This window comes from Capra hircus, chromosome 18 (assembly GCF_001704415.2).
Source record: "Capra hircus breed San Clemente chromosome 18, ASM170441v1, whole genome shotgun sequence".
Taxonomy (NCBI): domain Eukaryota; kingdom Metazoa; phylum Chordata; class Mammalia; order Artiodactyla; family Bovidae; genus Capra; species Capra hircus.
The window spans coordinates 22,242,966-22,260,754 of NC_030825.1; the positions used below are offsets into that span (position 1 = coordinate 22,242,966).

Here is a 17,789-nt window from a genome sequence, read left to right on the forward strand (position 1 = left end):
AGGTCTAGAAAACATGGCTGACTCAAGGGTTGAGGAGTATTTAGCTCCCAACAAGAATTAGCCTGGAATCCCCAGCTTCTCTCGGGGCTCACTCTCATTGTGCTCTGCACCCCTCCTCCCCAGATACAAGCCTCGGGAGAAGCTGAAAGTTAACTTTGGCACTCCTGAGTTCCTGGCCCCAGAAGTCGTCAATTATGAGTTTGTCTCGTTCCCGACGGACATGTGGAGTGTGGGAGTCATCACCTACATGCTGTGAGTGCCCGGGGGCCTGATTTCCCGCTGGGGATGGAGGTCATTTGTCTTAGTTTGGGTATCCTTAGAAGCAGAAAAAACCTGAGTGCCAGGAGTTTATTGGGGAGGTGTCCCCAAGAGAAACACTGAGGAGTGGGGAAGTGAAATGGGGAAGGAAGGCAACTAGCAAGCTGTGTGTGGTGGAGTCAGTTACCACTGTGGGTAACTGGAGTTTAATCCTGTGGGGAACATGGGACCCGCTGTGGGACCCGCTCAGAGCTAGTTCAGCTGAGGGGGGAGGGAGTTGGAGTATTTATACACTGGCTGTAATCAGTTGCTGCTAGTGGGCTGGTCCCAGAGTTATTAATTCCCTGAAACCTCTGGGTTGATAAATCAGCTTCCACTAGAGAGAGAGCCCTCTGGTGAAGAAATAGAGGTCCTGCAGTACAGGTGGGGCCGGAGTGCACTGAAGCGGTAAGGAGAGGGGCGGACTGAACAGGGCTCAGCTCATGCGTCTTCTAACCTTGTCCCTCTGCTCCCTGGGCTGAGGAAGTAGAGGTAGGATGGGCTGAGAGGAGAGCCAGCCACAGACTTAACATTCTCCTCTCTCTCCAGTTCTCTCAGCTATTTCCTCAGGGGCACGGCAAAATCAAGCTTTGCTCCCAGTCTTATTATTACGGTTTAACTGTTTCCTGTACTTTGCGCATATGCTGCACCAGGTGGGGGAATATTGAGGCTCAAGGCCAGCCAGGGAGGTTGTCCTGTCTCTTTGCCCTCCTCTAGATGAGCCTAGTAAAGCCAGTTTTCCTTTGGCCTCTGAGGCCTGGGTAGTCTCAGAGACATGCCAAGCTATTTTAAAATTCAGTCAAATATACACGACAAATGGGCATATTGGGTTGGGCCCCAATTTACTCAGGGTAAGAGAGAATGTTGGAGAAGAAAATGGCAACCCATTCCAGTATTCTTGCCTGGGAAATCCAATGGATAGAGGAGCCCGGTGGGCTACAGTCCACGGAGTCACAAAGAGCTGGACACAACTGAGCGACTAAACAAGAGGGAATGTAGTGAGCATGATAAGGGACTTTTTCCAACACCCTTCCTGCCACCAATTTCGCAGTCCTGCCACCAATTTCGCAGTCCTGCCACTTCCTCTATGGAGTGCTGTGGATTTCTCCTATGGAGAGGCAACAGGGGGTGCTTTTCTTTCGAACCTTCTTGGTTCTGGTTAGTTTTGCTTGACCTTGTAAGTCTTCTCTGTCTCGTCAATGCGTGTTGGCAGGTGCGGATTCCACATACTGACGGTCCTTTCTCTCCTCTGTAGACTCAGTGGTTTGTCCCCATTTCTAGGAGAAACAGACGCAGAGACCATGAATTTCATTGTGAACTGCAACTGGGATTTTGATGCTGATACCTTTGAAGGGCTGTCAGAGGAGGCCAAGGACTTTGTCTCTCGGTTGCTGGTCAAAGAGAAAAGGTACCCTTTATTGCTTATCGCCCTTGATCCATCCTGATGGTGACCATCCATCTGGATGCTGTGGAATCAGGCTGTACTGGGCGGGGCTGCTGAAGTGAATGGTCCTTTTGTCCTGTAGACCAGTTCCGTCCAGGATTTCTTAGTCTGCTACTTCTTTGGGAAAAAAAGGTAGCAGGGAAAGGGACAAAGGCAATCAATTAAGAAACAAGTGACTAGGATCACAAAATCTAGACAGAGTTTTAGAAAGGACCGTACTTACAAATTAGGTCTATTTCCACGTTATCACTTTTGATGGGCTAATGTTGAAAAAAAGTTGAGATATGCAGTTGTTATTCCCCAGAATAAAAGACATAAAACCTAATTTCTTGGAGATGAAGACCTACTTACTTTTCAGTAGGTTTATCAAGGTCATGGGTTGGACCACTGAGTTTTCCAATACTCAGACATATGGGAATAACTACAAGTGGTAAGGCCCAAGATCTGGGCTCTGTGAAAAGTTATGTGTGATGAAAAATATTTCTAATTCAGAAGAACAAGTTGACATTATTCTCTATGAAGTTCTTTTAGAGCAATTCTTTTAGTTCTTGAGAGCAATTCCAGGCCCACCTGGCCCCGCTTCTGTCCTGCCTCAATTCCCCAGCTCTACTCTGGGAAGTGGTAATTAATCACTGGAAAATACATCTTCCATAGAGGGCTGAGAACATTTTGCTGACGACATTCTTGCACTTTTAAGGATGGGAATTTTAGGTAGGAGGGTGTCTTTCTTTAGTATATGGCATGAATCTGCCCAAATGATTAATCTCTTCCACTGACTCAGCTTCCTACCAATTGAACAGATTTTGGACAGTCAGAAAAGGCAACCCCAGCTAAAAGTCTCACCTGCTGTTTGATTTCACAGCTGCAGAATGAGTGCCACACAGTGCCTGAAACATGAGTGGCTGAATAATTTGCCTGCTAAAGCTTCAAAATCGAAAGTTCATCTCAAATCCCAACTATTGCTGCAGAAATACATGGCTCAGAGGAAATGGAAGGTATCTGTTTTTCCTTTAGTAAAAGCAGCATTTGTCTTCTTTAAATGTCCTGTGAAAGAAGTGTAATAAGTTTTTTACTTACATTTTGATTCTAAATAGATTATTTAGGGAGAAAAAAGCTTCATGTCAAAACCTATTACCTTGATTAAAAAAATGCCTCAGACCAAAAATGACTGGCATAAAAGTAGCATGTAATTCATACTTGTGTGAACACTTGAAGTGACAGCGTGAAGTTTGAACATATGTTCTCAATGACCATTGCAGTGAAGTGATCAGAACTAACTGCCTGTAGTTTGAGGCTGATTCCTCCACATTTCAGAAAGAGGGCCTAGGAAAGCCCAGAAGTGAAAGTGTTAGCCACTCAGTTTTGTCTGACAGTTTGTGACCTCATGGACTGTAGTCCACCAGGGTCCTCTGTCCATAGAATCCTCCAGGCAAGAATACTGGAGTGGGTAGGCATTCTCTTCTCCAGGATCTTCCCAACCCAGGTACTGAACTTGAGTCTCCTGCATTGCAGGCAGATTCTCTACCATTTGAGCCACCAGGGAAGCCCTATTAGGCTTTAAAAGCTTTATAATTTTGTTTACAACAGAACTCTTTGGAACCATGGATGTAAAACATATCTTAAAAACAATTGTCCCCCAGAGAAGTGACTTTCCAATATTTTGATGTTGGCTTAGATCCTCAATAAAGCCAGCATACAAGTATATGTATACTCACACATGCGTGAAACAAAAATACTGTGACTTTTGCTCCACAGAGTATGATGAGCTCTGATATTTTCTACTCTATATTTGGTTTCATTAAAAATTTTCTAATCATGCTCCATGAATTTGATTTCATGACTCACTGGTGGGTTGTGAATTACAATTTTAAAAATATCATTCTAGAGTGCTCCATCTTTCACATGAAAAGGGCAGGAGAACATATTTTCTCACTTAAAACTTGCTCCAGATATGCCCCTGAAAGTCATGTGACTGTTTTACTATAGTTTTGCTGGAATCTTCTTTTCCCCTTTAGTTATCAATTTTAAACAAACTCAAGTGGCTAAACTTAAGCAAGTCATTTTATTGTTTCTTCTTTAAATAATTGGTCTAAAAATATGCTTCCCTCCTCTTTTTTTTCTTTCCCTCGCTTAAGAAACACTTCTATGTGGTGACTGCTGCCAACAGGTTAAGGAAATTTCCAACTTGTCCCTAATCCTCAACTCTGCTGCTCCCATGGGCCTGGAAATTACTGGGACTGGTGGTGACATCATGACTGAAGATTCTTAATAATCTGGCTTTCTACTTATTTTGTTTCAAAAAGGTTATGACTGTTGCCTTCCTTGTGGATGAAAAGTGGCTATAAGAAAGTGACCTAAGAATTTTTTCTGGTTTGTAAGATCACTGAGTTGAAATGACGTGGTTTCTTTTCAAGTGTACCTACTTTGGGTGATAAGTATAGGCATGCTTTAAGTAGTAGGTAGGAAAACTCCTACTTTGCATATGTCAACTTTAAAGTCAGCTTACTTTGATTAAAGAACCCAGTGGACTATCACACAGGGCATGTCAGTGTTACCTCCTCCAGTGCAAAGAATTCCGAGCATTTTGATTTGCTCCAAAGTGAGCTGACATTTTGTACTACCTTTGTTGCTCTAGTGTGAAGCAATGTAGATTTAGGGCAGAGATCCTCAAACTTGTTTTAGCTTGTACTCCCTTTCGAGAATCAAAACATGCAGACCTCTGCCCTCTCCTAATTCTGCCCTGTCCTGACACTGGCAGTCTCCATCCTGACCTGTCTTTCTCAGTTATGAATCTATGGTCTAGTAAGTCTGGGAACTGATATGTAATATGTGAAAAGAGAATGCAGTGGTGTTCAGCTTTCTGAGAGAAATATGGAAACGATGGATCGTGAGAAATCAAATGAAAACTGCTCTCCTCCTGCTTTATGGGGATAGAACCGTCACTTAACTAACTTCACGAAATGAGTAACAAGGAATGCTTTATTATTCAAAAGTAAATATTCCTTTTAATTTCCTCACTGCTAACTTGATTTTCATGGTATTCCCCATTACTGTCTTGGGTCAGCAGTTTTTACTTTTAGTTTTTAATTAGCCATGCAACAGTTTCACACTTTTTGTCCCATAATACTTTTTTTTTTTTTTAAGTACAGGACATGGGTGTGGGGAGAGGGGCAGAAGATGAAGAGATTAATCCTCCTGATGCATTTCTTTGGTTATAATGTTCCTCTGGAACACTAATGCCTGTTGGGAAGCTAAGATTTTCAGTACCGGCATACCTCGGCCTGCTGCAAGCTGACTGGCTAGTGGGTGAATATCAGAAGAGATGGCTGCTGGATCTCTCTTTCATGGGCCAGTAACAGTGGCTTAGTAAAATGCTTTAAGGTGTTTTGAAAGCAGCCTCAGAAAGAGCTAGAGGATATCTATAGTTCTATCTATAGTATGGTTATTCTTCCCCTCCACAGGACTTCACATTGGCGGGGAATGCTATGAATCTTCTCCCCAGAAAAATGGAGTCTCCCCAGTTAGTTATTCTAATCTAGAACACCACTGCCTAACAGAAATATATGAGTCAAATACATAATTTTAAAATGTCTGATAGCTTCTCTTTAAAAAAAAATCTGGTAAAATTAATTTCAATAATTTATTTAGCATAATATATCAAACATTTCAATATCTAATCATTATAAAAAATTGTTCATAAGCTATTTTATATTCTTTTTTTATACTAAGTCTCTAAAATCTGGTGTGTATTTTATACTTAAAATATACATCAGTTTAGATTCTAGGTTTTTATCAGACATAATTTGTATTTAGATTTCATAAAATTTACTGTGGAAAAATATATTCACATGCTCAAGTTATTCAAAGCATCTTAAATATTTTCTAGTATTTTTACATTTAATAAAAATTAGGAATTAGGAATTCCGTTTTACAGTTGCATTAACCACATTATAAGTGCATTTAGCCACATATGGTTTGTGGCTTCTATATGACAGGACAGATCCAGGGAAAATCTAATAGTTATCAAATTTCAATTTTCCCTCATATGCTGTAATTCTCTACCTAAAGAAACAACTTTTCTCCAAAGTCCCTTTGAGGGATTTGTTTAGGCCAGACCCACACAAGTGAAAGTTACTGCAGAAGTTAGCCTCTCTTATTTGAAATGTGAAGCTTTAATTTTCTGGATATATTATTTAAAATTTTTTGGATATTTTTAGTTGTTGGTATGTACTTAACTCAAAAATTTTTTAGACTGATGCTTTGCTAGTATTAACTATTTCTAATGGGACTTTTTAATCTGAACGAACAGTCATTAAAAACTTCTGAGAGATCCAATATAAAATAAAATTTTTTAAAAAGAAAGAAAACTGCTCGGCAGAGGAAATCTGAAAGGTCGTCATGACCCACATTTTATCTATCAGATTTAGTGGGTGTGTGGGCAAAACAGAATTTTTCACTCTTGATGAATATGTATCCAATCCAAATAAAAGTGATGCCCACACTTTCACCCAGAAATTCCGTTTCTAGAAATTTATCCCTCAGCCATATTTGAACTAGTGGGCAGAGGTGTATGCAAGATGACATTTACTGTAGCAAAGTGGCCCAATGAACACAACCTACATGTGATTATCAGTATAAATTTAAATTTTGCCACATACGTATAGGAGGTTGCCTTGTAGCTGGTAAAGATAGATCTTGATGTACTGATTTTTGTTATGAAAAAATTATGGAACGTATATATGGTATTATCCTATTTGTGAAGTTATGTTTATATATGTGTTAAAATTTTCTAGGTTATGCAAGAAACTTAACAGTGGAACGTGGAAATTGGGTGATGGGGAGAGAGGGAATTTTACTTGTCACGTTATTTCTGAATTATTTGAATTTTTTAACAATAAGCATGTATTGCTTTTATAATTAAAAATTAGCCACCTCTTGTCAAGTGTGGACCCTGTCTTGACCCTGATTTGAGCAAATAAACAATAAAGATATTTCAGAGACATTTAGGGAAATTTAATTCTAAATTGTATATTTGATGACAGAATTTCTATATGTGTTAATATTGTGAAGTATGATAACAGTAATGTGTTTATAATGTAGATTAAATGACTTCAGGAAAAAGGGAGATATAGTGAAGCAAGTGTGGCAAAATCTTAACTGTTGGGTTTGAGTAGTCAGTATGGGCTATCAGTGTATTTTCCTCTAGTAAAGGGACATACATTTGTTGTATACATTTGAAAACTTTCATGATAAAGCATTTTTTAATCAGTTAAATAAGCCAAGAGGAGCTGTTAAAGAAATGAGCTTCCAAAAATCTTTACAACAGCACTGGAATATATGAACCCACTAAGTAGAAAGCTTCTGTTGCTGGGGAATGAATGTGTTGAAAAACTGTAAAGGATTCCAGCTCTAGGAGAGCATTTGGACAAGACTGCTGCTGCTGCTGCTGCTAAGTCGCTTCAGTCGTGTCCGACTCTGTGCGACCCCATAGACAGCAGCCCACCAGACTCCCCCATCCCTGGGATTCTCCAAGCAAGAACACTGGAGTGGGTTGCCATTTCCTTCTCCAGTGCATGAAAGTGAAAAGTGAAAGTGAAGTCATGTCCGACTCTTAGCGACCCCATGGATTGCAACCCACCAGGCTCCTCCGTCCATGGGATTTTCCAGGCAAGAGTACTGGAGTGGGGTGCCATTGCCTTCTCCTTAGACAAGACTATGTTAATACAATTCCCCTACCCCACAACTATTAGGTTGGTGCAAATGTAATTGCTATCTCAGATTGTGAATTTTAAATCATTTTAACTAGACTCAAACATATCTTTATTAATCAAAATAGGAACCATTACAAGCAACACATTTTTGCCAACAAGAAATGTTTGTTTATTACTGTAGCATAGAAGTGCATGTTTCAGGATTCGACAAACTCTTGGAAAGCATTTTCTGCCTCCTGATGGTTGTGGAAGTGTTTTCCCTGCAAAAAATTGTTAAGATGCTTGAAGTAGTGGTAGTTAGTTGGCGAGAGGCCAGGCAAATATGGCAGATGAGGCAGAACTTCATAGACCAATTCATTCAATTTTTTTTTAGTCAATTTATTTTTTATTGAAGGATAATCGCTTTACAGAATTTTGTTGTTTTCTGCCAGACCTCAACATGAATCAGCCATAGGTATACATATATTCCCTCCCTTTTAAACCTCCCTCCCATCTCCCTGCCCATCCTACCCCTCTAGGGTGGTACAGAGCCCCTGTTTGAGTTTCCTGAGCCATACAGCAAATTCCCGTTGGCTATGTATTTTACATATGGTAATGTAAGTTTCCATGTCTTTTCATATATCTCACCCTCTCCTCCCCTCTCCCCATATCCATAAGTCTATTTTCTATGTCTCTCCACTGTTGCCCTGTAAATAAATTCTTCAGTACCATTTTTCTGCTGCTGCTGCTAAGTCGCTTCAGTCGTGTCCAACTCTGTGTGACCCCATAGACGGCAGCCACCAGGCTCCCCCGTCCCTGGGATTCTCCAGACAAGAACACTGGAGTGGGTTGCCATTTCCTTCTCCAATGTATGAAAGTGGAAAGTGAAAATGAAGTCACTCAGTCATGTCCAACTCTTAGCAACCCTATGGACTACAGCCTACCAGGCTCCTCCGCCCATGGGGTTTTCCAGGCAAGAGTACTGAAGTGGGGTGTCGTTGCCTTAAATATGAGTTAGAATATGATATTTCTCTTTCTCTTTCTGACTTACTTCACTCTGTATAATAGGTTCTAGGTTCACCCACCTTATCAGAACTGACTCATGTGTTCCTTTTTATGGCTGAGTAATATTCCACTGTGTATATGTACCACAACTTGTTTACCCATTCATCTGTCAGTGGACATCTAGGTTACTTCCATGTTCTAGCTATTGTAAATAGTGCTGCAATGAACAATGGGGTACATGTGTCTTTTTCAATCTTGGTTTCCTCAGGGTATATGCCTAGGAGTGGGATTGCTGGGTTATATGGTGATTTTATTCCTAGTTTTTCTAAGGAATCTCCATACCATCTTCCATAGTGGCTGTATCAATTTACATTCCCACCAACAGTGAAAGAGTGCTCCCTGTTCTCCACACCCTCTCCAGCATTTATGTTTGTAGACATTCTAATGATGGCCATTCTACCGGTGTGAGGTGATACCTCATTGTGGTTTTGATTTGCATTCTCTAATAATGAGCGATGTTGAGCATCTTTTCATGCGTTTGTTAGCCATCTGTATGTCCTTTTTGGAGAAATGTCTGTTTAGGTCTTTTTCCCACTTTTTGATTGGCTTGTTTTTCTTGCATTGAGTTGTATGAGCTGCTTGTATATTTTGGAAATTAATCCTTTGTCAGTTGTTTCATTTGCTATTATTTTCTCCCATTCTGAGGGCTGTCGTTGCACCTTGCTTAGAGTTTCCTTTGCTGTGCAAAAGCTTTTTTGTTTAATCAGGTCCCGCTTGTTTACTTTTGTTTTTATTTCCATTCCCCTAGGAGGTGGGTCATAGAGGATCTTGCCTTGATTTATGTCATCGCGTGTTCTGTCTATGTTTTCCTCTAAGAGTCTTATAGTTTCTGGTCTTACATTTAGGTCTTTAATCCATTTTGAGTTTATCTTTGTGTATGGTGTTAGGAAGTGTTCTAATTTCATTCTTTTACATGTAGCTGTCCAGTTTTCCCAGCACCATTTATGAAGACGCTGTCTTTGCTCTATTGTATATTCTTGCCTCCTTCATCAAAAATAAGGTACCCATACGTGGATGGGTTTATTCCTCGGCTTTCTATCTTGTTCTATTGGTCTATATTTCTGTTTTTGTGCCAGTGCCATACTGTGTTGATGACTGTAGCTTTGTAGTATAATCTGAAGTCAGGAAGGTGGATTCCTCCAGCTCCATTCTTCTTTCCCAAGACTACTTTGGCTATTTGGGGTCTTTTGTGTTTCCATATGAATTGTGAAATTTTTTGTTCTAGTTCTGTGAAAAATGCAATTGGTAATTTGACAGGGACAGCATTGAATCTGTAGATTGCATTTGGTAGTGTAGTTATTTTCACAATATTGATTCTTCCTACCTAAGAATGTGGAATATCTCTCCGCTTATGTCATCTTTGATTTTTTTCATTAGTGTCTTATAATTTTCTATGTACAGTTCTTTTTGTCTCCTTAGGTACGTTTATTCCTAGACATTTAATTCTTTTTGTTACAGTGATTAATGGGATTGATTCCTTAATTTCTCTGATTTTTCATTGTCAGTATATAGAAATGCAAGTGATTTCTGTGTATTGATTTTGTATCCTGCAACTTTGCTAAATTCACTGATTAGCTCTAGTAATTTTCTGATACTATCTTTAGGGTTTTCTCTGTACAGTATCATGTCATCTGCAAACAGTGAGAGCTTTACTTCTTTCCCAACCTGGATTCCTTTTGTTTCTTTTTCTTCTCTGATTGCTGTAGCTAGGACTTCCAGAACTATAGTGGTGGAAGTGGCTGAATAATAGTGGTGAACGTGGACATCCTTGTCTTGTTCCTGATCTTAGGGGGAATGCTTTCAGTTTTTCACCACTGAGAATAAAGTTTGCTATAGGTTTATCATATATGGCCTTTACTATGTTGAAGTAGGTTCCTTCTATGCCCTTCTTTTCCTGAAGAGTTTTCATCATAAATGGGTGCTGGGAGTTTTGTCAAAGGCTTTTTCTGCATCTATTATCATATGATTTTTGCCTTTCAATTTAACATGTATCACATTGATTGATTTATATATATTGAAGAATCCTTGCATCTTTGGAATAAACCCAACTTGATCATGGTGTATGAGCTTTTTGTGTTGCTGAATTCTGTTTGCTAATATTTCATTGAGGATTTTTGCATCTATGTTCATCAGTGATATTGGCCTGTAGTTTTCTTTTTGTGTGTTGTCTTTGTCTGGTTTTGGTATCAGGGTGATGATGGCCTCGTAGAATGAATTTGGAAGTGTCCTTCCTCTGCAATTTTTTTGATAGAGTTTTAGAAGGATAGGCATTAGCTCTTCTCTAAATGTTTGATAGAATTCTCCTGTGAAGTTATCTGGTCCTGGGCTTTTGTTTTTTGGGAGTTTTTTTAATCACAGCTTCAGTTTCAGTGCTTGTAATTGAGTTGTCCATAATTTCTATTTCTTCCTGGTTCAGTCTTGGAAGATTGAACTTTTCTAAGGATCTGTCCATTTCTTCCAGGTTATCTATTTCATTGCCATATAGTTGTTCATAATAGTCTCTTATAATCCTTCGTATTTCTGCATTGTCTATTGTAACCTCTTCTTCGTTTCTAATTTTGTTGATTTGACTCTTCTCTCTTTTTTTCTTGATGGGTCTGGCTAACGTTTGTCAGTTTTGTTTATTTTCTCAAAGAATCAGCTTTTAGTTTTATTAATCTTTACTGTTGTGTCTTTCATTTCTTTTTCATTTATTTCTGCTTGGATCTTTATGATTTCTTTCCCTCTACTAATTTTGGGGCTTTTTTGTTCTTTATCCAGTTGTTTTAGGGGTGAAGTTAGGTTGTCTATTCAATGTTTTTCTTGTTTCTTGAGGTAGAATGGTATTGCTGTAAACTTCCCTCTTAGAACTGCTTTTGCTGCATCCCACAGGCTTTGAGTTGCTGTGTTTTCATTGTCATTTGTTTCTAGAATTTTTTTAATTTCCCTTTTGATTTCTTCAGTAGCCTGTTGGTTATTTAGAAACGTGTTGTTTAATCTCCATGTGTTTGTGTTTCATGCAGTTTTTTGCTTGTAATTGATATCTAGTCTCATAGCATTGTGGTTGGGGAAGATGCCTGATACAATTTCAATTTTCTTAAATTTACTGAGGTTTGATTTGTGACCCAAGATGTGGTCTCTCCTGGAGAATGTTCCATGTGCACTTGAGAAGAATGTGTACTCTTCTGCATTTGGATGGAATGTCCTGAAGATGTCGATGAGATCCAGCTCATCTAATGTATCATTTAAGACTTGTGTTTCCTTATTAATTTTCTGTTTTGATGATCTGTCCATTGGTGTGCGTAGGGTGTTAAAGTCTACTCTTCCTGTGTCCTTTTATGTCTGTTAGTGTTTGTCTTATGTATTGAGGTGCTCCTATGGTGGGTGCACATCGATATTTACAATTGTTATGTCTTCCTCTTGGATTGATCCCTTGATCATTATGTAGTGTCCTTCCTTATCTCTTGTAATCTTCTTTAAGGTGTATTTTGTCTGATATGAAGATTGCTCCTCCAGCTTTCTTTTGCTTCCCGTTTACATGGAATATATTTTCCATCCTCTCATTTTCAGTCTATATGTGTCTTTAGGTCTGAAGTGGGTTTCTTGTGGACAGCACTTGTAAATGGGTCTTGTTTCTGTATCTATTCAGCCAGCTTGCATCTTTTGGTTGAAGCATTTAATCCATTTACACTTAAAGTAATTATTGGTATATATGTTCATGTTGCCATTTTCTTAATTGTTTGGGGTGCTTCTGTAGATGTTTTTTCTTCTCTTGTTTTTCTTGACTATATAAGTCCCTTTAACATGTGTTGTAAAGCTGGTTTGGTTTGAATTATCTTAACTTTTGCTTGTCTGAAAAGCTTTTTATTTCTGCATCAATTTTAAATGAGATCCTTGCCAGGTACAGTAATCTTGGTTGTAGATTTTTCCCTTTAAGTATTTTAAATATATCCTGCCATTCCCTCCTGGCCTGCAGAGTTTCTGCTAAAAGATCAGCTGTTAAGCATATAGAGTTTCCCTTGTATGTTACTCTTTGCTTCTTTCTTGCTGCTTTTAATATTCTTTCTTTGTGTTTGGTCTTTGTTTGATCAGTAAGTGTCTTGGTGTGTTTCTCCATGGGTTTATCCTGTATGGGACTCTTTGTGCCTCTTGGACTTGATTGACTATTTTCTTTTCCATGTTGGGGAAATTTTCAACTATAATCGCTTCGAAAATTTTCTCATACCCTTTCTTTTTCTCTTCTTCTTCTGCTGCTAAGTCACTTCAGTCATGTCCGACTCTGTGCGACCCCATAGACATCAGCCCACCAGACTCCCCCCGCCCCTGGGATTCTCCAGGCAAGAACACTGGAGTGGGTTGCCATTTCCTTCTCCAATGCATGAAAGTGAAAGTGAAGTCACTCTCTTAGCGACCCCATGGACCACAGCCTACCAGGCTCCTCCATCCATGGGATTTCTGGGACCCCTATAATTAAAATGTTGGTGCATTTGATATCGTCCCAGAGGTCTCTGAGGCTATCCTTGTTTTTTTTTTTCATTCTTTTTACTTTATTCTGCCCTGCAGAAGTTATCTTCTTCTTTATCTTCCATTTTATCTTCCAGCTCACTGATTCGTTCTTCTGCTTCAGATATTCTGCTATTGATCCCTTCTAGAGTACTTTTAATTTCAGTAATTGTGTTGCTTGTCTCTGTATGTTTATTCTTTAATTTTTCCAGGTCTTTGTTCATTGATTCTTGCATTTTCTCCATTTTTGTTTTCAAGGTTTTTCATCATCTTTACTATTTACTATTATTATTCTGAATTCTGTTTCAGGTAGTTTGCCTATTTCCTCTTCATTTATTTGGACTTCTGTGTTTATAGTTTGTTCCTTTATTTGTGTAGTATTTCTCTGCCTTTTCTTTCTTTTTTTTCAACTTACTGTGTTTGAGGTCTCCTTTTCCCAGGCTTCAAGGAAAGTTGAATTCTTTCCTTGAAGAAGGTTAAATTCTTTCTTCCTTTTGGTTTCTGCCCTCCTAAGGTTGGTCCAGTAGTTTGTGGAAGCCTGGCAGGCCACAGTCTACAGCGTCGCAGAGAGTTGGACATGACCGAAGCGACCCTGCGCACATAGACACAAGATTTTTTTGCCTTTGGCAGCTCTGCCCCAGTGAGAGTTGACCATGAAGGTGGTGCAGTTGCTTGGCTTGCGGGAACCCTGGTGGTGCCAAGTGTGCAGGCACTTGGACTGCCTCCAGCATAAGAGTTATGGCCCTATCAATCAGAGTCTTTTTTTAAGCCTCTTGTAGCCGGTGATCAGAAGGCCTCTTTGCCAGTCTTTTTCCATAGCTCTATCCATTCAGGCACTTAGAAGGGTCCCTTGCCTGGGGTCTTTCTCTGTTGTTCAGCACATCAGGCACATAGAGGGGTCCCCCTGGCTGGGGTCCTACTCTGTAGTTCAGAGTGTCAAGCGTTTGATGGGCCAGCCTTGGTATTGTTCAGCTACCAATGCTGGAATGTGGGGAGAAAGAGACTATGCTGATGGCTCCACCCCCTACACGTGGCTCAGCAGTATCACCTTGCTTCCATAGCTGCCTGGCTTTCCTCCACCGGCATTTCCCACCATGATCTCCTCTCTCACATCCCTTCAATCCATCTCTCCAGTCAACAGTAGCCCTAGCTCTGGGATTGTGCCACAATCCATAAACTCCAGCTCCCAGCCACTGCACCTTCCAGGGGACTAGCGTTCCTGTCTGGGGTATGTGTGGCTGTGGCAAGGATTATGATTCTCATTCCATTTAGGTGGCCACAGATCAACTGTTTCACTCTCAGCCTTAAATGTTTCTCTTCTGACTCAGACAATTGCCCCGATGTGAGGATTGGACCCCTGCTTTAGTTCCCCCACCTGCTGAGGGCAGGTCCAATCCTACTAACACTTCCATTTTTCCCCCTAGTCCCTTCATCCTACTGAGTTTTGCGTGGTTCTATATATTCTTTTCCACTGGCCAGGTACTCCTGTCCACTCTCAGCTGGTGGTCTGCATGCACTTCTGTGTATGAAGGTGTATTCCTGATGTATCCGTGGAGAGAGATGTACTCCACATCCACCTACTCCTCTGCCATCTTGTTCTCAGTCTTGTTCAATTTTTGAAGTGTTGGTTGTGTGATGTGCGGTGGGGCACTGTTGTGGAGAAGAATTGGGTCCTTTCTCTTGACCAATGTCAGCTGCAAGCGTTGTAGTTTTTGGTGCATCTCATCGACCTGCTTCTCAGATGTAATGGTTTTGCTGGGATTCAAAAAGCTGTAGTGGATCAGACTGGCAGCAGACCACCAATCAGTGACCATGAGCATTTTTTGGTGCAAGTTTGGCTTTGGAAAGTGCTTTGGAGCTCCTTCTTGGTCCAACCACTGAGCTGATCGTCACTGGATGTCATATAAAATCCACTTTTTGTGGCATGCCACAATCCAGTTGAGAAATGGTTCATTGTTGTTGTACAGAATAAGAGAAAACAACAGTTCAAAATGATGATTTCTTTTTATTTGTGGTTAGCTCATGAGGCACCCACTTATTGAGCTTTTTCACCTTTCCAATTTGCTTTAGATGCTAAATGACCATAGAATGGTCGATGTTGAATTCTTCAGCAACTTCCTGTGTAGTTGTAAGCAGATCAGCTTCAATGATGGCTGTCAATTGGTGACTGTCAACTTCCAATGGCCAGCCACTATGCTCTTCATATTCAAGGCTCTCGTCTCCTTTGCAAAATTTCTTGAACCACCACTGCACTATATGTTCCTTAGCAGTTCCCGGGCCAAATGCATTGTTGATGTTGCGAGTTATCTCCACTACTTTAAAACCCATTTTGAACTCGGGTAAGAAAATTGCTCAAATTTGCATTTTGTCTAACATCATTTCCATAATTGAAAATAAACATAAAATAAACAGCTAGTGTCATTAGCAAAAAAAAAAAAACATAAAGCAAGAAATGTGCATTAAAATAATGTGTAACATAACCACATTTATTTAAGAATGTATTCCAATATCAAACAGCAAAATTTCAACAATAAAAAAACCGCAATTACTTTTGCACCAACCTAATAGTTGAAAGGTGATTCATTTTGATGTATGGCAGAAACCAACACAAAATTGTAAAGCAATTATCCTCCAATTAAAAATAAATTTAAAAAAAAGAAAACAAAACAAATAACCAAAACTTATTCTTGGTTTGATTATCTTATTCTACCAGATAATCAAAATAATTACCATTGTTTGCTTTTAAGGCATAAGAAAGGTCACAAATAGTACTAAGATTTATTCTCATGAAATTAACAGTGAAAAGGCAACCTTAGGAATGGAAGAAAATATTTGCAATCATTTTTTAAATAGAGGCTTAATATTTACACTATATAAAGAACAACTCAACAGCAACAAAAATCCATAGAAAAAATAGGCAAGGATTTCAACAGACATTTTCCTAAGTGGCCAATAAGCTCATGAAAAAGTGCTCACTAGTCATCAGGGGAATGCAAATCAAAACCACAGTGAGATACCACCTCATACCAATTTAGGATGGCTACTGACCAAAAAAGAAAAAAAAGCAGAAAATAAGTGTTGGCAAGGATGTGGAGAAATTGGAACTCCTGCGCACTGTTGGTGGGAATGTAATATGATGCAGTTGCCATGGAAAAAGTATGGTGGTTCCTCAAAAATTTTTAAATAGAATTAGATGACCTAGCATTCTGGGTAAATGCCCAAAAGAATAGAAAGCAGGGTCTCCAAGAAACACTATATATACACACACACACACACATCTATAGCAGCACTATTCACAACAGCCAAGAGGTGAAAGCAACCTACGTGTTCATTGACAGATAAATGGATAAACACGGTGTGGTATATCCACACAATGGAAAATTAGCCTCAAAAAGGAAAGAAATTCTGACATATGCCACAATACGGATGAACCTCAAGGACAGTATGCTAAGTGAAAAAAAACACACCAAAAAATACTGTCTAATTCCACTTAGATGAAGATTCTAGCTGGATTAGTCAAATTCAGAGGTAGAATGGTGGTTGTCTGAGGCTGAGGGAGGGAGGAATGGGAGTTGTTAATGGGTTTCGAGAGTAGAGTCAGCTTTCTGGGGTGAAGAGTTCTGGAGATCACATAATGTGACTGTACTAAACACTACTGTTTTTTTGTTTGGTCACTAAATTGCATCTGACTCTTGTGTGACCCCATGGACTGCAGCCCAACATGCTCCTCTGTCCATGGGATTTCCCAGGCAAGAATACTGGAAGGGGTTGCCATTTCCTTCTCCAGGGGATCTTCCCAACCCAGGGATCGAACCTAATCACCTGCATTGGCAGGCAGATCCTTTACCACTGAGCCACCGGGGAAGCACTGCAGCATTGCTGACCATATTGACTTACCTGTTAAGATAGGAAACGACTTATGTATTTTACCACAATTTTTTTTTTTTAATGAGTGTGCTTTAATTTTGATGCAAAGCTAGAATCTAAATCTTGGCACCAAAACCAGATTACATACCTTCTTAAAATAAATGAGGAAAAAACTCACCCATTTTAGATCAAAGTAATAACAGAAGTACTATTTAGTGAATGCCTTCTAAGTATCACACACTTTACAAACATTACCTTCAATTCTCACAAGGTAGATAATATATCTATTTTTCAAACAAGGAAACTGAAGCTCAGTAAGATTGTGAAATTTCCTTAGTCTATTAGTGGCAAAGTCAGAATTTAAACATAACTGCATGTGGTTCCAAAGCTCACATTCATTCCCATCTACCACAGGGCTGTGGGATATTATACCTGTTTTGGGATCATTTGATCATGGCCTTTAACCCCAACAGCTTGCTAAGTGTTTAGAATTAAAAGGGGCTGGGGGAAAAAAATCACTCTTTTAGCTACTTCTGTTCTATGTAGCAGGTATTATACCTTATTTATAGGAAATAGAAAGCAACAACTATTATTACTGATACCATCCTAAATAGGTTTAAACAATTTAGATGCAATCACTTTATTGCATTCTTCATGGAAATATTTACTTAGATCATGTGTTCTTAATCTTAGTTAAAATCATGTCTAGCATGATGCCTTAGAACTGCTGGCAACTTATCTTCCCAGTCCTTTTCCATAGTTGTAAAATGAGTAGTATTTAGTAAGGTTATATTTTTCAGTATGTAGATAGCAAAGAAAATAAATCTTGGTCTCTCTTTTTTAAAGTATAATTGATTTACAACATATATATGTATGTTTCAGGTGTACAATATAGTGACTTGATATTTCTATACGTTATGAAATGACCACCAGTCAGTTGCCAT

General features: G+C 39.3%; 1 protein-coding gene and 1 pseudogene across 4 annotated transcripts in view; one reads left to right on the forward strand and one right to left on the reverse strand.

Annotated features, from left to right (window-relative positions):
- The window catches only part of MYLK3 (myosin light chain kinase 3), a 61,343-nt gene extending 54,269 nt beyond the window's left edge, over window positions 1–7,074 (forward strand). For 2 of the 4 annotated variants that reach the window (XM_018061978.1, XM_018061979.1), the window contains exons 10-13: window positions 124–252; window positions 1,553–1,705; window positions 2,604–2,736; window positions 3,877–7,073. In XM_018061978.1, coding sequence (XP_017917467.1) covers window positions 124–252; window positions 1,553–1,705; window positions 2,604–2,736; window positions 3,877–3,936 — 475 coding nt within the window. In that variant the 3' untranslated portion in view covers window positions 3,937–7,073. Of the gene's footprint in view, window positions 1–123; window positions 253–1,552; window positions 1,706–2,603; window positions 2,737–3,876 lie in introns of those variants that run through there. The other 2 variants (XM_018061977.1, XR_001919444.1) reach the window with 2 other exon arrangements.
- On the reverse strand, window positions 7,565–15,363 carry LOC108638111 (annotated as a pseudogene).